Here is a 13824-nt window from a genome sequence, read left to right on the forward strand (position 1 = left end):
TTTCTACCATTCTCTCTAGAAAATTAGTGGAAAAAATATCCTGGGGTGAGGATTAACAACAAAAATCCCATTTAACATTGCAATAAATAAAACAAGTTTTTACCTTGGAATAAACTTAACCCAAGATGACAAATACCTGTACTTGGAAAATTACAAGATACTGAAAAAAGAAATAGAGGAAGATACACACAACTGGAAGCATATACCATGTTCATGGATTGGAAGAATTAACATCATTAAAATGTTCACACTAAAGCAATCTATAGATTCAGTGTAATCCCTGTTAAAATACCAATGGTATATTTCACAGATCTTGAACAAATATTTCAAAAATTTATATGGAACAAAAAAATGAAAAACTCCAGCAGCCACAGCAACCTTGAAAGAGAAGAACAAAGTTGGAGGAATCATAATACCAGATATCAAGTTATACTGCAAAGCCACTGTAATCAAAACAGCCTGGTACTGTCAAAAGAACAAGCATATTGATCAATGGGACAGAACAGAGAACCCAGAAATTTACCCAAGCCATAATGCTCAATTAATATTTGACAAAGGAGGCAAAAGCACACAATAGAGTCAATTCAATCTCTTTAATAAATAGTGTTGGGAAAATTGGATGAATACATGCAAAAGAATGAAACTATACCACCAACTTACTTATACTGTACATAAGAATAATCTCAAAATGTATTTTAAAAAAACCTTAAGTGTAAGTGGTGATATCATAAAAATCCTAGAAGAAACCATAGGCAGCAAAATCTCAGACATCTCTCATAGCAATGTATTTGCCTATACATCTCCTAGGGCAGTGGTCAGCAAACTGCAGCTCGCGAGGCACATGTGGCTCTTTGACCCCTTGAGTGTGGCTCTTCCTAAGCCTTAGGAGTACCTTAATTAAGATAATAACAATGTACCTACCTATATAGTTTAAGTTTAAAAAATTTGGCTCTCAAAAGAAATTTCAATCGTTGTACTGTTGATATTTGGCTCTGTTTACTAATGAGTTTGCCGACCACTGTCCTAGGGCAAGGGAAACAAAAGAGAAAATAAACAAATGAGATATCTACACCAATAAAATAGAAACATGCAAATTGATGTCACTCCACTATGCCCACCAGCCAATCAGAGCGACTGCAAATTAACCCAACAAAGATGGCGGTTAATTTGCATACGCAGGCGCTGAGCGAAGACTGAAGGCTCCGGCCAGAGTGAAGACTGAAGAGGCTTGGCTTCTCCGCTGCAGCTGCAGCGGAGAAGCCAAGCCGCATTGCGGCCTCAGCAGAGAAGCCAAGTCTCGAGGCCAAGCAGCTGCGGCCTGGGTCCTGGGTCCCAGAGGAAAACCAGTGCCTGTAGCCAGGGGAAGGAAGGCCTATTGCGCGAATCTTCGTGCACTGGGCTTCTAGTATCAAAATAAAAAGCTTCTTCACAGCAAAAGAAACTATCAACAAAATGAGAAAGGAGCCCACTGTATGGGAGAACGTATTTGCCAATGATACATCTGATAAAGGGTTAACTTCCAAAATATATAAGGAACTCCTACAACTTAACAAAAGGCAAACCAACAGTCCAATTTAAAAATGGGCAAAGGACCTAACTAGACACTTCTCCAAAGTGGACATACAGATGGCCAAGAGACATAAAAAAAAAATGTTTAATGTCACTAATCATCAGAGAGGTGCCAATTAAAATGACAATGAGGTATCACCTCACACCAGTCAAAATGGCTACCATCAACAAATCAACAAATGACAAGTGCTAGTGAGAATGTGGAGAAAAGGGAACTGTAGTATACACTGTTAGTGGGAATGCAGACTGGTGCAGCCTTTATGGAAAACCCATATGAAGTTTCCTCAAATTAAATATGGAACTGCCATTTGACTGAGTGATCTCACTTCTAGGAATATATCCTAAGAAACATGAAACACTACTTAGAAAGAATATATGCACCCCGATGTTCATAAGCAGCACAATTTACAATACCCGAGATCTGGAAACAGCCCACGTGCCCATTGGTAGGTGAGTGGATAAAAAAGCTTTGATACATTTACACAGGAATGCTATGCAGCTGTAAAAAGAAGAAACTCTTACCCTTTGCCATACATGGAGGGACCTGGAGAGCATTATGTTAAGTGAAATAATCCAGTCAGAGAAAGACAAGTATCACATGATCTTACTTATATGTGGAATCTAATGAATAAAATAAAATGACAAAATAGGACCAGAGGTATGAGTACAGGGAATAGATTGGCAAATCTCAGAAGGGAGGTGGTTGGGGGACTGGAATAAATCAACCAAAGAACATGCATGCATAACCCCTGGACACAGACAATAATGTGAAAGCCTGGGGTGGGATGGGGGAAGGAAGTAGGGGATTAAAGATGTGGGGAAATGAGGACATCTGCAATACTATAAACAAGTTTTGAAGTTAAGCATTTTGACACTACTGAATTGTAGAATGCTGCAAGTATCCTAAAATGTTTGTTATTTTGCCTTTCAGTATAGATTCAATAAAATTTATGATTGAGCTCTATTGTTTTCATCCTAACATGTAATTGGCTGATGTTTTATTGGTTGACAAATGTGATAAACTAATATTGCATATGCAGGTCCTCTACTTTTTATACAAGTGACATCTGTTTAAGGATTTCTAAATGTATGTGATTTTATCACTGAAATGGTTTATAGTAAAATAGGTGTCACTTAGAAAAGAAAAATAAAACCAGAATGGTAGAAGGCCAATGTCAGAACATAAAAGTTAGGACTTGAAGGGTCTTATTCTAATCCTGAGCAAATTTTTCTGTCATTTTGCTTTGTCTGAGGAATCAGTGAAAAATCATAATTCCTATGTAGTTCCTAGAGACTGATAGGATGATGAGGAGGGATTGAGTTTTCATAATCATCATCTTTCCTCGTAAAAAATAAAAAGAGTGGTAGAATTGCTTCACTCAGTCATTGCATTTAGTGCCTATCCCAGTGTTTAACTAAAGTGGTGTGGTAGTTGAATTAAATAAATATTGTATAGAGATGAAATGGATAGAGAAACAGATTTTAAATAGACGGTGCTGATATATTGGCTTTCTTAGATCTTAGTTTATTGTCTATAATGACAGGTAGCTGGTTAAATTGTAAGAAATGTATTTCCTTAAATGGTCTGTTGACTAAAAAGTAGTCAACAGAATATTGTAAAATTTCCTTTGACAAGACTATCTCTTTAGGTTAAAGAATAAGACAAATCTTGAGGCTCTCTCTGAAGCATAACCATATCTTTCTTCCCTCTCAGGCGTGCATCTTTACTTTTCTCTCCTATACTCTAAGGGTCCTCAAGAAACTTGCAGCCAGGAGAGCAGCTGGCAGCAGCAGTTCATCCTGAGCTTACTCCCCCGAACCTGTCTCCCAGACCCTCTTTCTCTGACTTTTCATTGAGCTAACAGCAGCTCACTATGGCTCACTTTAAACTAAAACATTTCTAGAGAACCAAAATCAGAGCACCACCTAGGCACTCTCCTGTTGCTTTTTCTATCCTAATCCCTTCTTTTGGTTTCACTGCCCCAGGTTTAATAAACATACTCTCGAAATAAATATATAACCTAAGAAAACAAATCTTGGATGTATCATATTTTAACATATTTTAAGGATATATACATATGCTATATATTTTTGTTTTTCAGAGTTGGAGAGTTATCCGGTATATTAATGTCTTATTGATAATGGCAGAACATCCACCACTACTGGATACATCTCAGATTTTAACTAGTGATATTTCTCTTCTATCAGCCCCTATTGTAAGTGCAGATGGAACACAACAGGTAAGGAAAACAAATGTTTATTTCCTTATGTCTAGTACACATGTATTTCTTTCAGAAGAATGCAAAATTTAAAACAATAAATATCACCTTAGTGGGTTCCTGTTAATTCATGTTTTAAACTCCAGTTCAAAATGTTGTTTCGGTTTCATAAGACAATGAAATGAGACTGTTTTTGAAGTCACTTCTAAAATGTCGTAGTAATTCATGCTTAAATTTTGTGTGTGTATATAAAGTTGTTTTTGTTTTCCTTTAGAAAAAAATGTAGTTGTCTCTGAGTGTTTTTTTAACTAACTTTAACCTGGTTCTTCATGATTATTATAAATTATGACTTGAAATCATTGAAGTCATTATTTAATTATATAATTAAATGGCTGCCGGTATTATATAATAATTAACTTTATCTTCTTTTACCTCCTACTCCTGTCTACACTCCCTCCTCCCAAAAGGAAATACACAGTTTTTGAAAAGCTGCTGTGTTTTTCCCACCAACCCATGGCTTTATAAGTATAGTTCTGTAAAGGGATGAGAATGATGGGCTTATATTAAGTACCTCTTACTCACCAAGCAATGTGCTTAGTTTTCCCAGCAACCCTATGTGTAGGGATTTTAATATTGTAAGAGAGGAAACAAAGACTAAGAAGAACAGAATAATAATGAGGAGAAGAAGGAACATTTTGAGTGCTCACTATGTAAAAAACATTGTACTAAGATCTTTATGATCTTATTTTTTTTTTTAACAATCTTATGAAGCAGGTATACTTGTGTCCATTTTGCAGATGAAAGAAAATGAAAGGCTCAAGATCACATAAAGTTGCCCTGACTGGTTTGGCTCAGTGGATAGTGCGTCGGCCTGTGGACTGAAGAGTCCCAGGTTCGATTCTGGTCAAGGGCATGTGCCTTGGTTGTGGGCACATCCCCGGTGGGGGGTGTGCAGGAGGCAGCTGATCGATGTTTCTCTCTCATCGATGTTTCTGGCTCTCTATCCCTTCCTCTCTGTAAAAAAATCAATAAAATATATTTTTTAAAAAAAAGATCACATAAAGCTTTTGCTCATACTGCCTCCCTGGGAAACTACGAAAAAATTAGTCATATTTTGTTTCTTTACAAACTTAGTGGACAATTATGATTTTCTTACAAGATAGGAGGCTTTTTTTGTTAACTGCTGTTGAAAATGCAAGAGTGGGTTGAATTGTAATTTTTTCTGTTTTGAATAAATATGGCATGATAAGTGTATCCTGGGTTTAATTAACTTATAGTAGCAACTGCATTTCACTAACTTTTCTTTATGGTCAAATTTAAGTCTGTTAAGATTCTTTTTTTCCTGCAAAAATAATAAATATGGCAGGTATTCATTTACTTTGAGGTTCCAGGAGTGTCTTCAGTTGTCATTGTTATTTCAGGCAGATCACTGGCTTCATGTTGTTTAGATAGTCCAATGCATAAAAGAATCTATTAAGCAGTTAATTACAGTACTATACATTGATGTTGCTGCAGTGTGTAGTCCAAGCATGTCAAACTCGTGACCTGCGGGCCACATGTGGCCCACAGCGAATATTTTTGTGGCCCAGCCAATATAACGGTATGTAAGAAACGTTTTAATAAAATTTTGTAACTTAATTTTTACATTATCCTGTTATACATAATTATTAAGAACTAGCTACAACGTTCGCTAATGACTGATTACTACAATCGTGTTGCATTTATTTCCCTTACGCACCTTTTGCACAGGCGCACCCTTTCTCTCCACTAATACTAGCAGCGAATATTTTAGCAGCCAATTGCCATGTCATTAGTCTTGGACTGACTTGTTTGGTGTGTGCAACAGGAAATATTTCGCTTTCAGAGAACAAGATAAATAGGTTTATTAGCATTATGCTAATTAATGTCTGGAAAGTAAGTTAATGTTCAAGAAGAAAAAGATATTAATTTTTGTTAAAATGTTCTATTATTTTATGTTAACTATTACTCATTTATTTCAGCCCTTTGTATTCAGCTTGTCTCTATCGAAATAAACCTACGTTTCTATGAAAACTGAAGCTTTCAGCTTTTTTTGCAGCTCACATAAATTTAAACCTCGTTTATTTGGCTGTGTTAGCCTTTGAGTTTGACATCCTTGGTGTAGTCTGTTAAAAAGAAGGCAGTAGGCTGAAATGAGACCACCTGCCCTCCTGAAATCTTGATGGGGGACCATGCTAGCAAGTGACAGTAGTGGCATAGATGGATGCAGTAAACCCTTGATTTTATGGACCTTGATTTAATGGACTTCGAATTTAATGGAAGCAATTTCTGGTCCATATGTAATATGTGAAAATTAACACCCTGTTAATTTTAAAATGCTTTTAACCAAGATTTGCTTATAATTAAATTAGCAGGTTATTTTTTTATTATTAATTCACTGTTATTTTTAACAAATTTTAGCAAATAGCCATATGTTGGAAGAAACAGTTATTTGCCAACATAAATAAATATTACATATCTACAGCTATAGTCTGCATATTTAATTCCACAAATCACTGCTCATAAACAACGTTCAGCGAATGATTACCACGTGATCACACTGCATCTCATGTGGTAATTGGTTCTGTTGTTTTATGACGTGACTTTCTGCAGCAGTTTTAACATGCTCTAAGCCACACCCCAGCCATGTGCATTTGTTTACTCACAGTGACTGGTGATTGCAAGCATTTACTAGACCTATTCAGTATAAATTTAAGGTACAGTAATACATATAGAAAACTTTTCTGTGAAATTAAGCTTTCATACATACTTAATTTTAATTATATAAATGTATGTACAGAAGTAAAAACAAGTAAACTAGTCTAGCCAGTCTGATTCAGCGGTTGAGCATTGACCCAGGAACCAAGAGGTCATGGGTTCAATTCCAGGTCAGGGCACATGCCTGGGTTGTGGGCTTGATCCCCAGTAGGGGGCATGCAGGAGGCAGCTGATCAATGATGTGTCTTTCTCATTGATGTTTCTATCTCTCTATCCATCTCCCTTCCTCTCTCTCTAAAAAACATTGGTAAAAAAAATCCCCAAACATTAAAAACAAATAACAGCTAAACTGATTTGTCAATTTTTTTAACATACACATTTGGGAAACCTACTTTATTATATGATAGACTTTTGGCTTTAAGGGATAACATCTCACCTGAATTAATCCGTTATATTAAGGTTTTACTGTATAGAGAAAGGGGCTAGGAATAGAAGAATCTACTAGAACAAGATTTGAAGGATCAGATATGGTTATTATGTCTAGAGGACAGTTTTTTAGATAGGATTTGAAAAATAGGTTTCAGGAGGTGTAGTAAAACCTTAAATTCTAACTAGCAGAGTATCTTGTAGTTTTATAGGGAGAGATAAAGATGAGTGGGAAGTATACATGACTTGGTTCATAGATTTATACTTGATTTGAGTGCACTCAGACAAGTTTTTAAACTTCTCTAATTGCTCTAAAATGGAGGTAATAATAGCTTCTTTAGAGTAGCTATAGCTATGAGGGTGAAATGAGCCTGAAGGAGCTCAGTAAATGTTTGCTGAATCTGAATTTAAGCACTCAATAAATGTTTGAAATATTGAAGAAATTTTTAGAAATGCCTGTCAGGACTTAAATCAATAGATGTAGTTATAGTAAACAGTAGATCAAGAAACTAAGAGGTAGTTATACTAAAGTGTAAATGTGAAGCAAAAGTGGACCAATAGCTGTGGTAGAAATGGAAGGAACTGAACAAAAGTAGGTAATAATTTCCCTAGCTGGACTAAGTGGATAGAGCATTGTCCTGTGGACTGAAGGGCCCCAGGTTCGATTCCCTGTCAGGCCACATGCTGGGTTGTGGGCTCAATCCCCAGTAGGGGACGTGCAGGAGGAAGGCGATCAACGGTTCTCTCTCATCATTGATATTTCTATCTCTCCCTCTTCTTTCCTCTCTGAAATCAGTTATATATATATATATATATATATATATATATATATATATATATATATGCATGCTAACAATTAGAGGTGGGAAGTAAATAAACTTAAAAACAGGCATTTCTTTGTCTTAATTTAGGAACTTATTGGTATGCCATACATGATCAAGTTAGAGCTTTCCTGTAGAGATATGACACCTGGTTGGTGCCTGGAGTAAAAAAGCAAATCCAAAGATACTTCCTGATAGGAGGAAGTGTCAAGTGCATGCATGATGTTAAAAACTCTTATAGTTGGCCATCCAGATTATCCATTGCCTCATCTGTATTTTCTGGTTTTATATAGTAAACGTTTGATACTATGCCATATTATATATAGTGGGTCTTTTGGCATATGAATTATACTAGAGGGAATCCCTCCTGACATTATTGTTACTAGTGTTGCTTTTAGGGAAGCTGTAATATACATTTTTTATTCATTTTGACTAGCAGCATTTGAACTCTTTTGTGTTTGAAGAATCTTCATCACGCTTTTAAAAAAATTATTAAACTTTATTTTTAGAGCAGTTGTAGGTAACAAAAAGTAGAGAGCTTTCATATATCTGAGATAGTACCAGTTCCCTATTATTAACATCTTATATGGATGAGGTACATCTGTCACAATTATTAACTTCCACAGTTTATGTTAGGGTTCACTTGGTATTTTACAGTTCTTTGGTTTTGACAAATGTATAATGTCATATATCACCATTAAAATATCATAGAGAATAGTTTAACTACCCTAAAAATCTTCTGTGCTCTACTTAGTCATCCCTCCCTCACTTTCCATCCCACCCCAATCCATGGCAACCACCAATATTTATACTGTCCCTATAATTTTATCTTTTCCAGAATGTCATATAGTTGGTTTCATACATTATGTAACCCTTTCAAACCAACTTCTTTCACATAGCAGTGTGTTCTAGATAATTTATTTTCATGGCTTAATCGCTCATTTCTTTTTATTATTGAGTGATACTTCATTGTACCATAGTGCTTATTCACCTAATGAAGGACTTGGTTGTTTCCAGTTTTTGGCATTTATAAACAAAGCTGCTTTAAACATTCATGTGCAGGTTTTTAGATGGGAGTAGATTTTCAACTCAATTGGGTAAATATGTAGGAGGAGCATGATTGATGGATCATGTATGATAAGGTTATGGTTATCTTTATAAGAAACTGCTAAACTGTTTTCCAAAGCGCATTTACCATTTTGCTTTCTCAAGCATGTGCTTGATTTGAGATTATATCTTTTTTCAAAAAATTCTTTATTTTTTTATTACAGTTGACATACATTATTCTATTAGTTTTAGGTGTACAGCATAGTGATCAGACATTTATATAACTTAGGTAATAATCACCCTGATATATCTAGTACCCATCTGACACCACACATAGTTATTACAATATTATTGACTATATTCCCTATGCTGTACTTTACATCCCCATGACTACTTTGTAACTACTATTTGTAATTCTTAATTCTTTCCCCTTTTTCACCCATCCCCCTCTCATCTAGCAACCAACAAAATGTACTGTGTGTTTATGAATTTGTTTTGTTAGCTCATTTTTTTTCTTTTTAGATTTCACATATAAGTGAAATCATGTGGTGTTTGTAGTTCTCTCTCTGACTTATTTTACTCAACACAATACCCTCTAAGTCCATTCATGTTGTTGCAGATGGAAAGATTTTATGCTTTTTTATGGCTGAGTAGTATTCCATTGCATCTATGTACCACTTCATCTTTATTCATTCATCTATTAATGGACACTTAGGTAGCTTCCATTATATTGGCTATTGTAAATAATACTGCAATGAACATATGATGCATGTGTCTTTTTGATTTAGTGTTTTAGGTTTCTTTGGATAAATACCTAGATGTAGAATTGCTGGGTCTTTCTTTGTCTCTTGTTACAGCCTTTATTTTAAAGTGTATTTTGTTTGGTATAAGTATTGCTACCCCAGCTTTTTTTTCTTGTTTCCATTTTTATGAATTTTTTCCCATCCCTTTACTTTGAGTTTGTGTGTGTGTGTCTTTCAATCAGAAGTGAATCTCTATAGGCAGCATATATAAGGGTCTTGATTATTTTAATCTATTCAGCCATCTTAAATCTTTGATGGGAACATTTTAATTTTACTTTTAAAGAAATTGTTGACAGATATGTAGTTGTTGCCATTTTATTATTTATTTATTTTAGAATAGTTTAATGATTTTTAAAAATATATTTTTATTGATTTCAGAGAGGGAGAGCAAGAGATAGGAACATCAGTGATGAGAGGGAATCATTGATTGGCCACCTCTTGCATGCCCCCTACTGGGGATCATGACCACAACCCTAGCATGTTCCCTCAACTATAATCGAACCTGGAACCCTTCATTCTGCAGGCTGACACTCTATCCACTGAGCCAAACCAGCTAGGGCATGATTTTTTTTAAAGAGAGAGATAGAGGGAGCAGGAGAGAAAGAGAGAGACATCGATGAGAGAGTATAATATTGATCAGCTGCCTCCTAAACACCCCCTACTGGGGATCGAGCCTGCAACTCAGGCATGTGCCCTGAGTGGGAATTGAACTGACAACTTTTGGGAGAACCAGACAAGGCCCAGCCCACTGAGTCACTACGATGCAGAATTTGCTTTAGTGGGGCTCTGGTGCCTGCTGAGACTGCTCTTTGGGTGTGTCTTTTATGGAGGTGGTTGCTTGATACTCTGGTGTGGTATAAAGCTGGCATTGGGTGTGCTATTTCTGGAATTTTGGGGGAGGGGCTCTGGTGCAGGGTTTACTATTTATATTTTTTTATCTTTCTTTTTCTTCGTCTTAAGAAGTCTTTTTAACATTTCTTCTAATAGTGTTTTGGTGGTGATGAAGTATTCAGCTTTCTCTTATCTGGGAACCTTTTTATCTGTCCTTCAGTTCTAAATGATAGCTTTGTTGGGTAGAGTAATTTTGGTTGTCGGTCCTTTATTTTATAGCTTTGAATATTTCATGTCAATCCTTTCTGATGAGAAGTCAGTTGCTAATCATATGGGAGCTCCCTTGTAAGTAACTAATTGTTTTTCTCTTGCTGCTTTTAAGATTCTCTTTTTGTTTTTAATTTTTGGCATTTTAATTATGATGTGTCTTGGTTTGGGCCTCTTTGGGTTCATCTTTTTTGGGAGACTGCACTTCCTGGGCTTCCATGTCTACTTCACCAGGTTAGGGAAGTTTTTTGTCATTATTTCCTCAAATAGATATTCAATTCCTTGCTCTCTTTCTTCTCCTTTTGGTATCCCTATCATGCAAGTGTTGGTATATTTGATGTTCCAGAGGCCCCTTAAACTATCCTCATTTTTTTTAAATATATTTTTTATTGATTTTTTACAGAGAGGAAGGGAGAGAGATAGAGAGTTAGAAACATCGATGAGAGAGAATCATCGACCAGCTGCCTCCTGCACATCTCCTACTGGGGATGTGCCCGCAACCCAGGTACATGCCCTTGACCGGAATCGAACCTGGGACCTTTCAGTCCGCAGGCCGACGCTCTATCCACTGAGCCAAACCGGTTTTGGCAATCCTCATATTTTTAAATTACTATATTTTGCTGTTCTGATTGGGTATTTCTGCTACCGTGTCTTCCAAATTGCTGATTCAATCATTTGCTTTATCTAATCTGTGCATTCCCTCTAATATATTGTCCATATCAACTATTGTATTCTTCACTTATGCTAGTTCTTTTTATGTTTTCTATCGTCATTTTTATGCTTCCTATCTTTTTGTTGAAGTTCTGACTGATATAATTGAGCATCTCTATAATCAGTGTTTTAAACTGTGCATCTAGTAGATTGCTTGTCTCCATTTTGTTTAGTTCTTTTTCTGGAATTTTGTTCTGTTCTTTCATTTGGGATATGTTTCTTTGTCCCCTTATTTTGGCAGCCTCCCTGTGTTGTTTTTATGTATTAGGTCGATCTGCTGTATCTCCTGATCTTGGTAGAGTGGCCTATGTAGTGTGGGTCCCAGTAGTGCAGATTCCCTGGTCACCTGAGCCAGGTGCTCCAGGAGTGTCCTTTGTGTGGGTTGTGTGTGCCCTCCTGTTGTAGTTGAACCTTGATTGCTATTGGAACATCAATGAAAAGGATTGACCCTTATGCTTATTGCTTGTGAGGACTAGCAATGACTACAGTGGAGGAGCTTTTGTGCAGGTAACACTATGGTGCAGAATTTGCTTTAGTGGGGCTCTGGTGCCTGCTGAGACTGCTCTTTGGGTGTGTCTTTTATGGAGGTGGTTGGTTGATACTCTGGTGTGGTATAAAGCTGGCCATTGGGTTTGCTATTTCTGGAATTTTTTTGGGAGGGGCTCTGGTGCAGGCCAGAGTTAGCTGCTGCCTGTGTCCTGCCTAAGGCCACTTGGTATAAGCTATGAAGTGATAGTTGCCGTGTGTACTGGGCTGGGAGGTGCCTTTGAGAGGCTAAGCTGCAAATTGAGGCTGGCTATCACTAGTGCTGGGCTTGGGGCTGCTTAGCAAGAGAGAGGGGCATGCTGAGGCCAGATGCTGCTTGTTTGGGGTTTGTGAACCTTTGAGAGATTTTAAGAAATTCTGCAGCATGAGCCAAGGCCATTGTATGGAAAAGCCACCAGAAGCAGTTTAGGTGGTCCTGCAGGTTGGGTTGTGTGGGGTGGGGTCTCAAAGAATCACCAGAGTATTCTCTGTTGCCTTTTGAGCCACTGCCCCTTTGCTGGAGCTCAGAGTGAGTGATGGATGTTAACTGAAGTTACTGTGGTAATTTCACAATATATTTATGTATCAATTTATTATGTTGTACACTTAAAATTAATACAAGTTATATGTTAATTATTTCTCAGTAAAAAGAGTAAAAAATAATAATTACGGCAGGCTTGGGCTGTATGGTGGTCTTCAATTGCCTGGTATTTGGCTCTGGGATAATTGGTTTCATGTGTAACAGTTCAATAAGAAGTACATTGGAACTGTAGACTTATAATTGGTTGGTTTATATGAAGAACTATGTTCCTGGTCCAGCTCTTGCTCTCTATAAGAATTAACCATTGGGGAAGGGGCAGTCTCTTCCTGGCCAGCTCCATCACAAATGCCAGAGCATCAAGAACACAGACAAGAAGAAAGCATAGTTAATATATTTTGCCATTGATGACATTGAGGTTTAAAATCCCCTGCTATTACTGTTTTGATCTCTCCCTTAAAGTCCACCAGTTTTGTGGGTTTTTTTTTAAATATATTTAGGTGCTTCTCCATTGGGTTCATATATGTTTATAAGAGTTACATCCTCTTATTGGATCAATCCCTTTATTATTATGTAGTGACCTTCTTTGTCTCTTGTTAAGGCCTTTGTTTTGAAGTCTGTTTTGTCAGATATAAGTATTGCTACCCCAGCTTTTTTGTTTGTTTGCCTCTGTTGTCATAGATTAATTGACCATATTGGCATGGGTTTATTTCTGAGCTCTGTTCTATCTCATTAACATATGTGTCTGTTTTAATGCCAGTACCATGCTGTTTTGATTACTATAGGTTTGTAGTATAGTTTAATATCAGGTAGTGTGTGACACCTCCAACTTTTTCAAGGTTTCTTTGGCTATTCAGGGATTTTTGTGGTTCCATGTAAATATTTGGATTACTTGTTCTACTTCTGTTATATACACTATTGGTATGTTAAAAGAAATTGCATTCAGTCTATAGTTTGCTTTAGGAGCATGAACGTTTTAGTTATGTTAGTTCTTTCTATCCATAAACACGATTTGCTTCCATTTATTTGTATATTGGAAGTTTTCCCTCTTGAATTTTTAGAATAGTTTGAGAAGGATAGGTGTTAGTTTTTCTTTCAAAGTTTGGTAAAATTCACCACTGAAGCCATCCAGTTTAAAGCTTTTGTTCGCTGGGAGTTTTCTGATTACTACTTCGATTTCATTAGTAGTAATCGGACTCCTCAGATTTTCTGATTCTTCCTGATTCAGTTTTGGAAGATTGTATGTTTCTAAGAATTTATCCATTTCGTCCTGGTTGTCCAGTTTGTTGGCATATAATTGTTCATAATATTTTCTTATAATTGTTTGTATA

At 36.5% G+C, this 13824-nt stretch overlaps 1 protein-coding gene across 3 annotated transcripts in view; it reads left to right on the forward strand.

Moving 5' to 3' along the window:
- FNDC3A (fibronectin type III domain containing 3A) overlaps positions 1 to 13824 on the forward strand; it is a 205661-nt gene that overhangs the window by 41315 nt on the left and 150522 nt on the right. For all 3 annotated transcript variants that reach the window (XM_006083537.3, XM_006083535.3, XM_006083536.3), the window contains exon 2: positions 3672 to 3809. In XM_006083537.3, the coding sequence (XP_006083599.1) occupies positions 3711 to 3809 (99 nt within the window). In that variant the 5' untranslated portion in view covers positions 3672 to 3710. The remainder of the gene's footprint in view (positions 1 to 3671; positions 3810 to 13824) is intronic.

The sequence above is a fragment of the Myotis lucifugus genome, unplaced genomic scaffold, assembly GCF_000147115.1.
Source record: "Myotis lucifugus unplaced genomic scaffold, Myoluc2.0 scaffold_7, whole genome shotgun sequence".
Lineage (NCBI taxonomy): Eukaryota > Metazoa > Chordata > Mammalia > Chiroptera > Vespertilionidae > Myotis > Myotis lucifugus.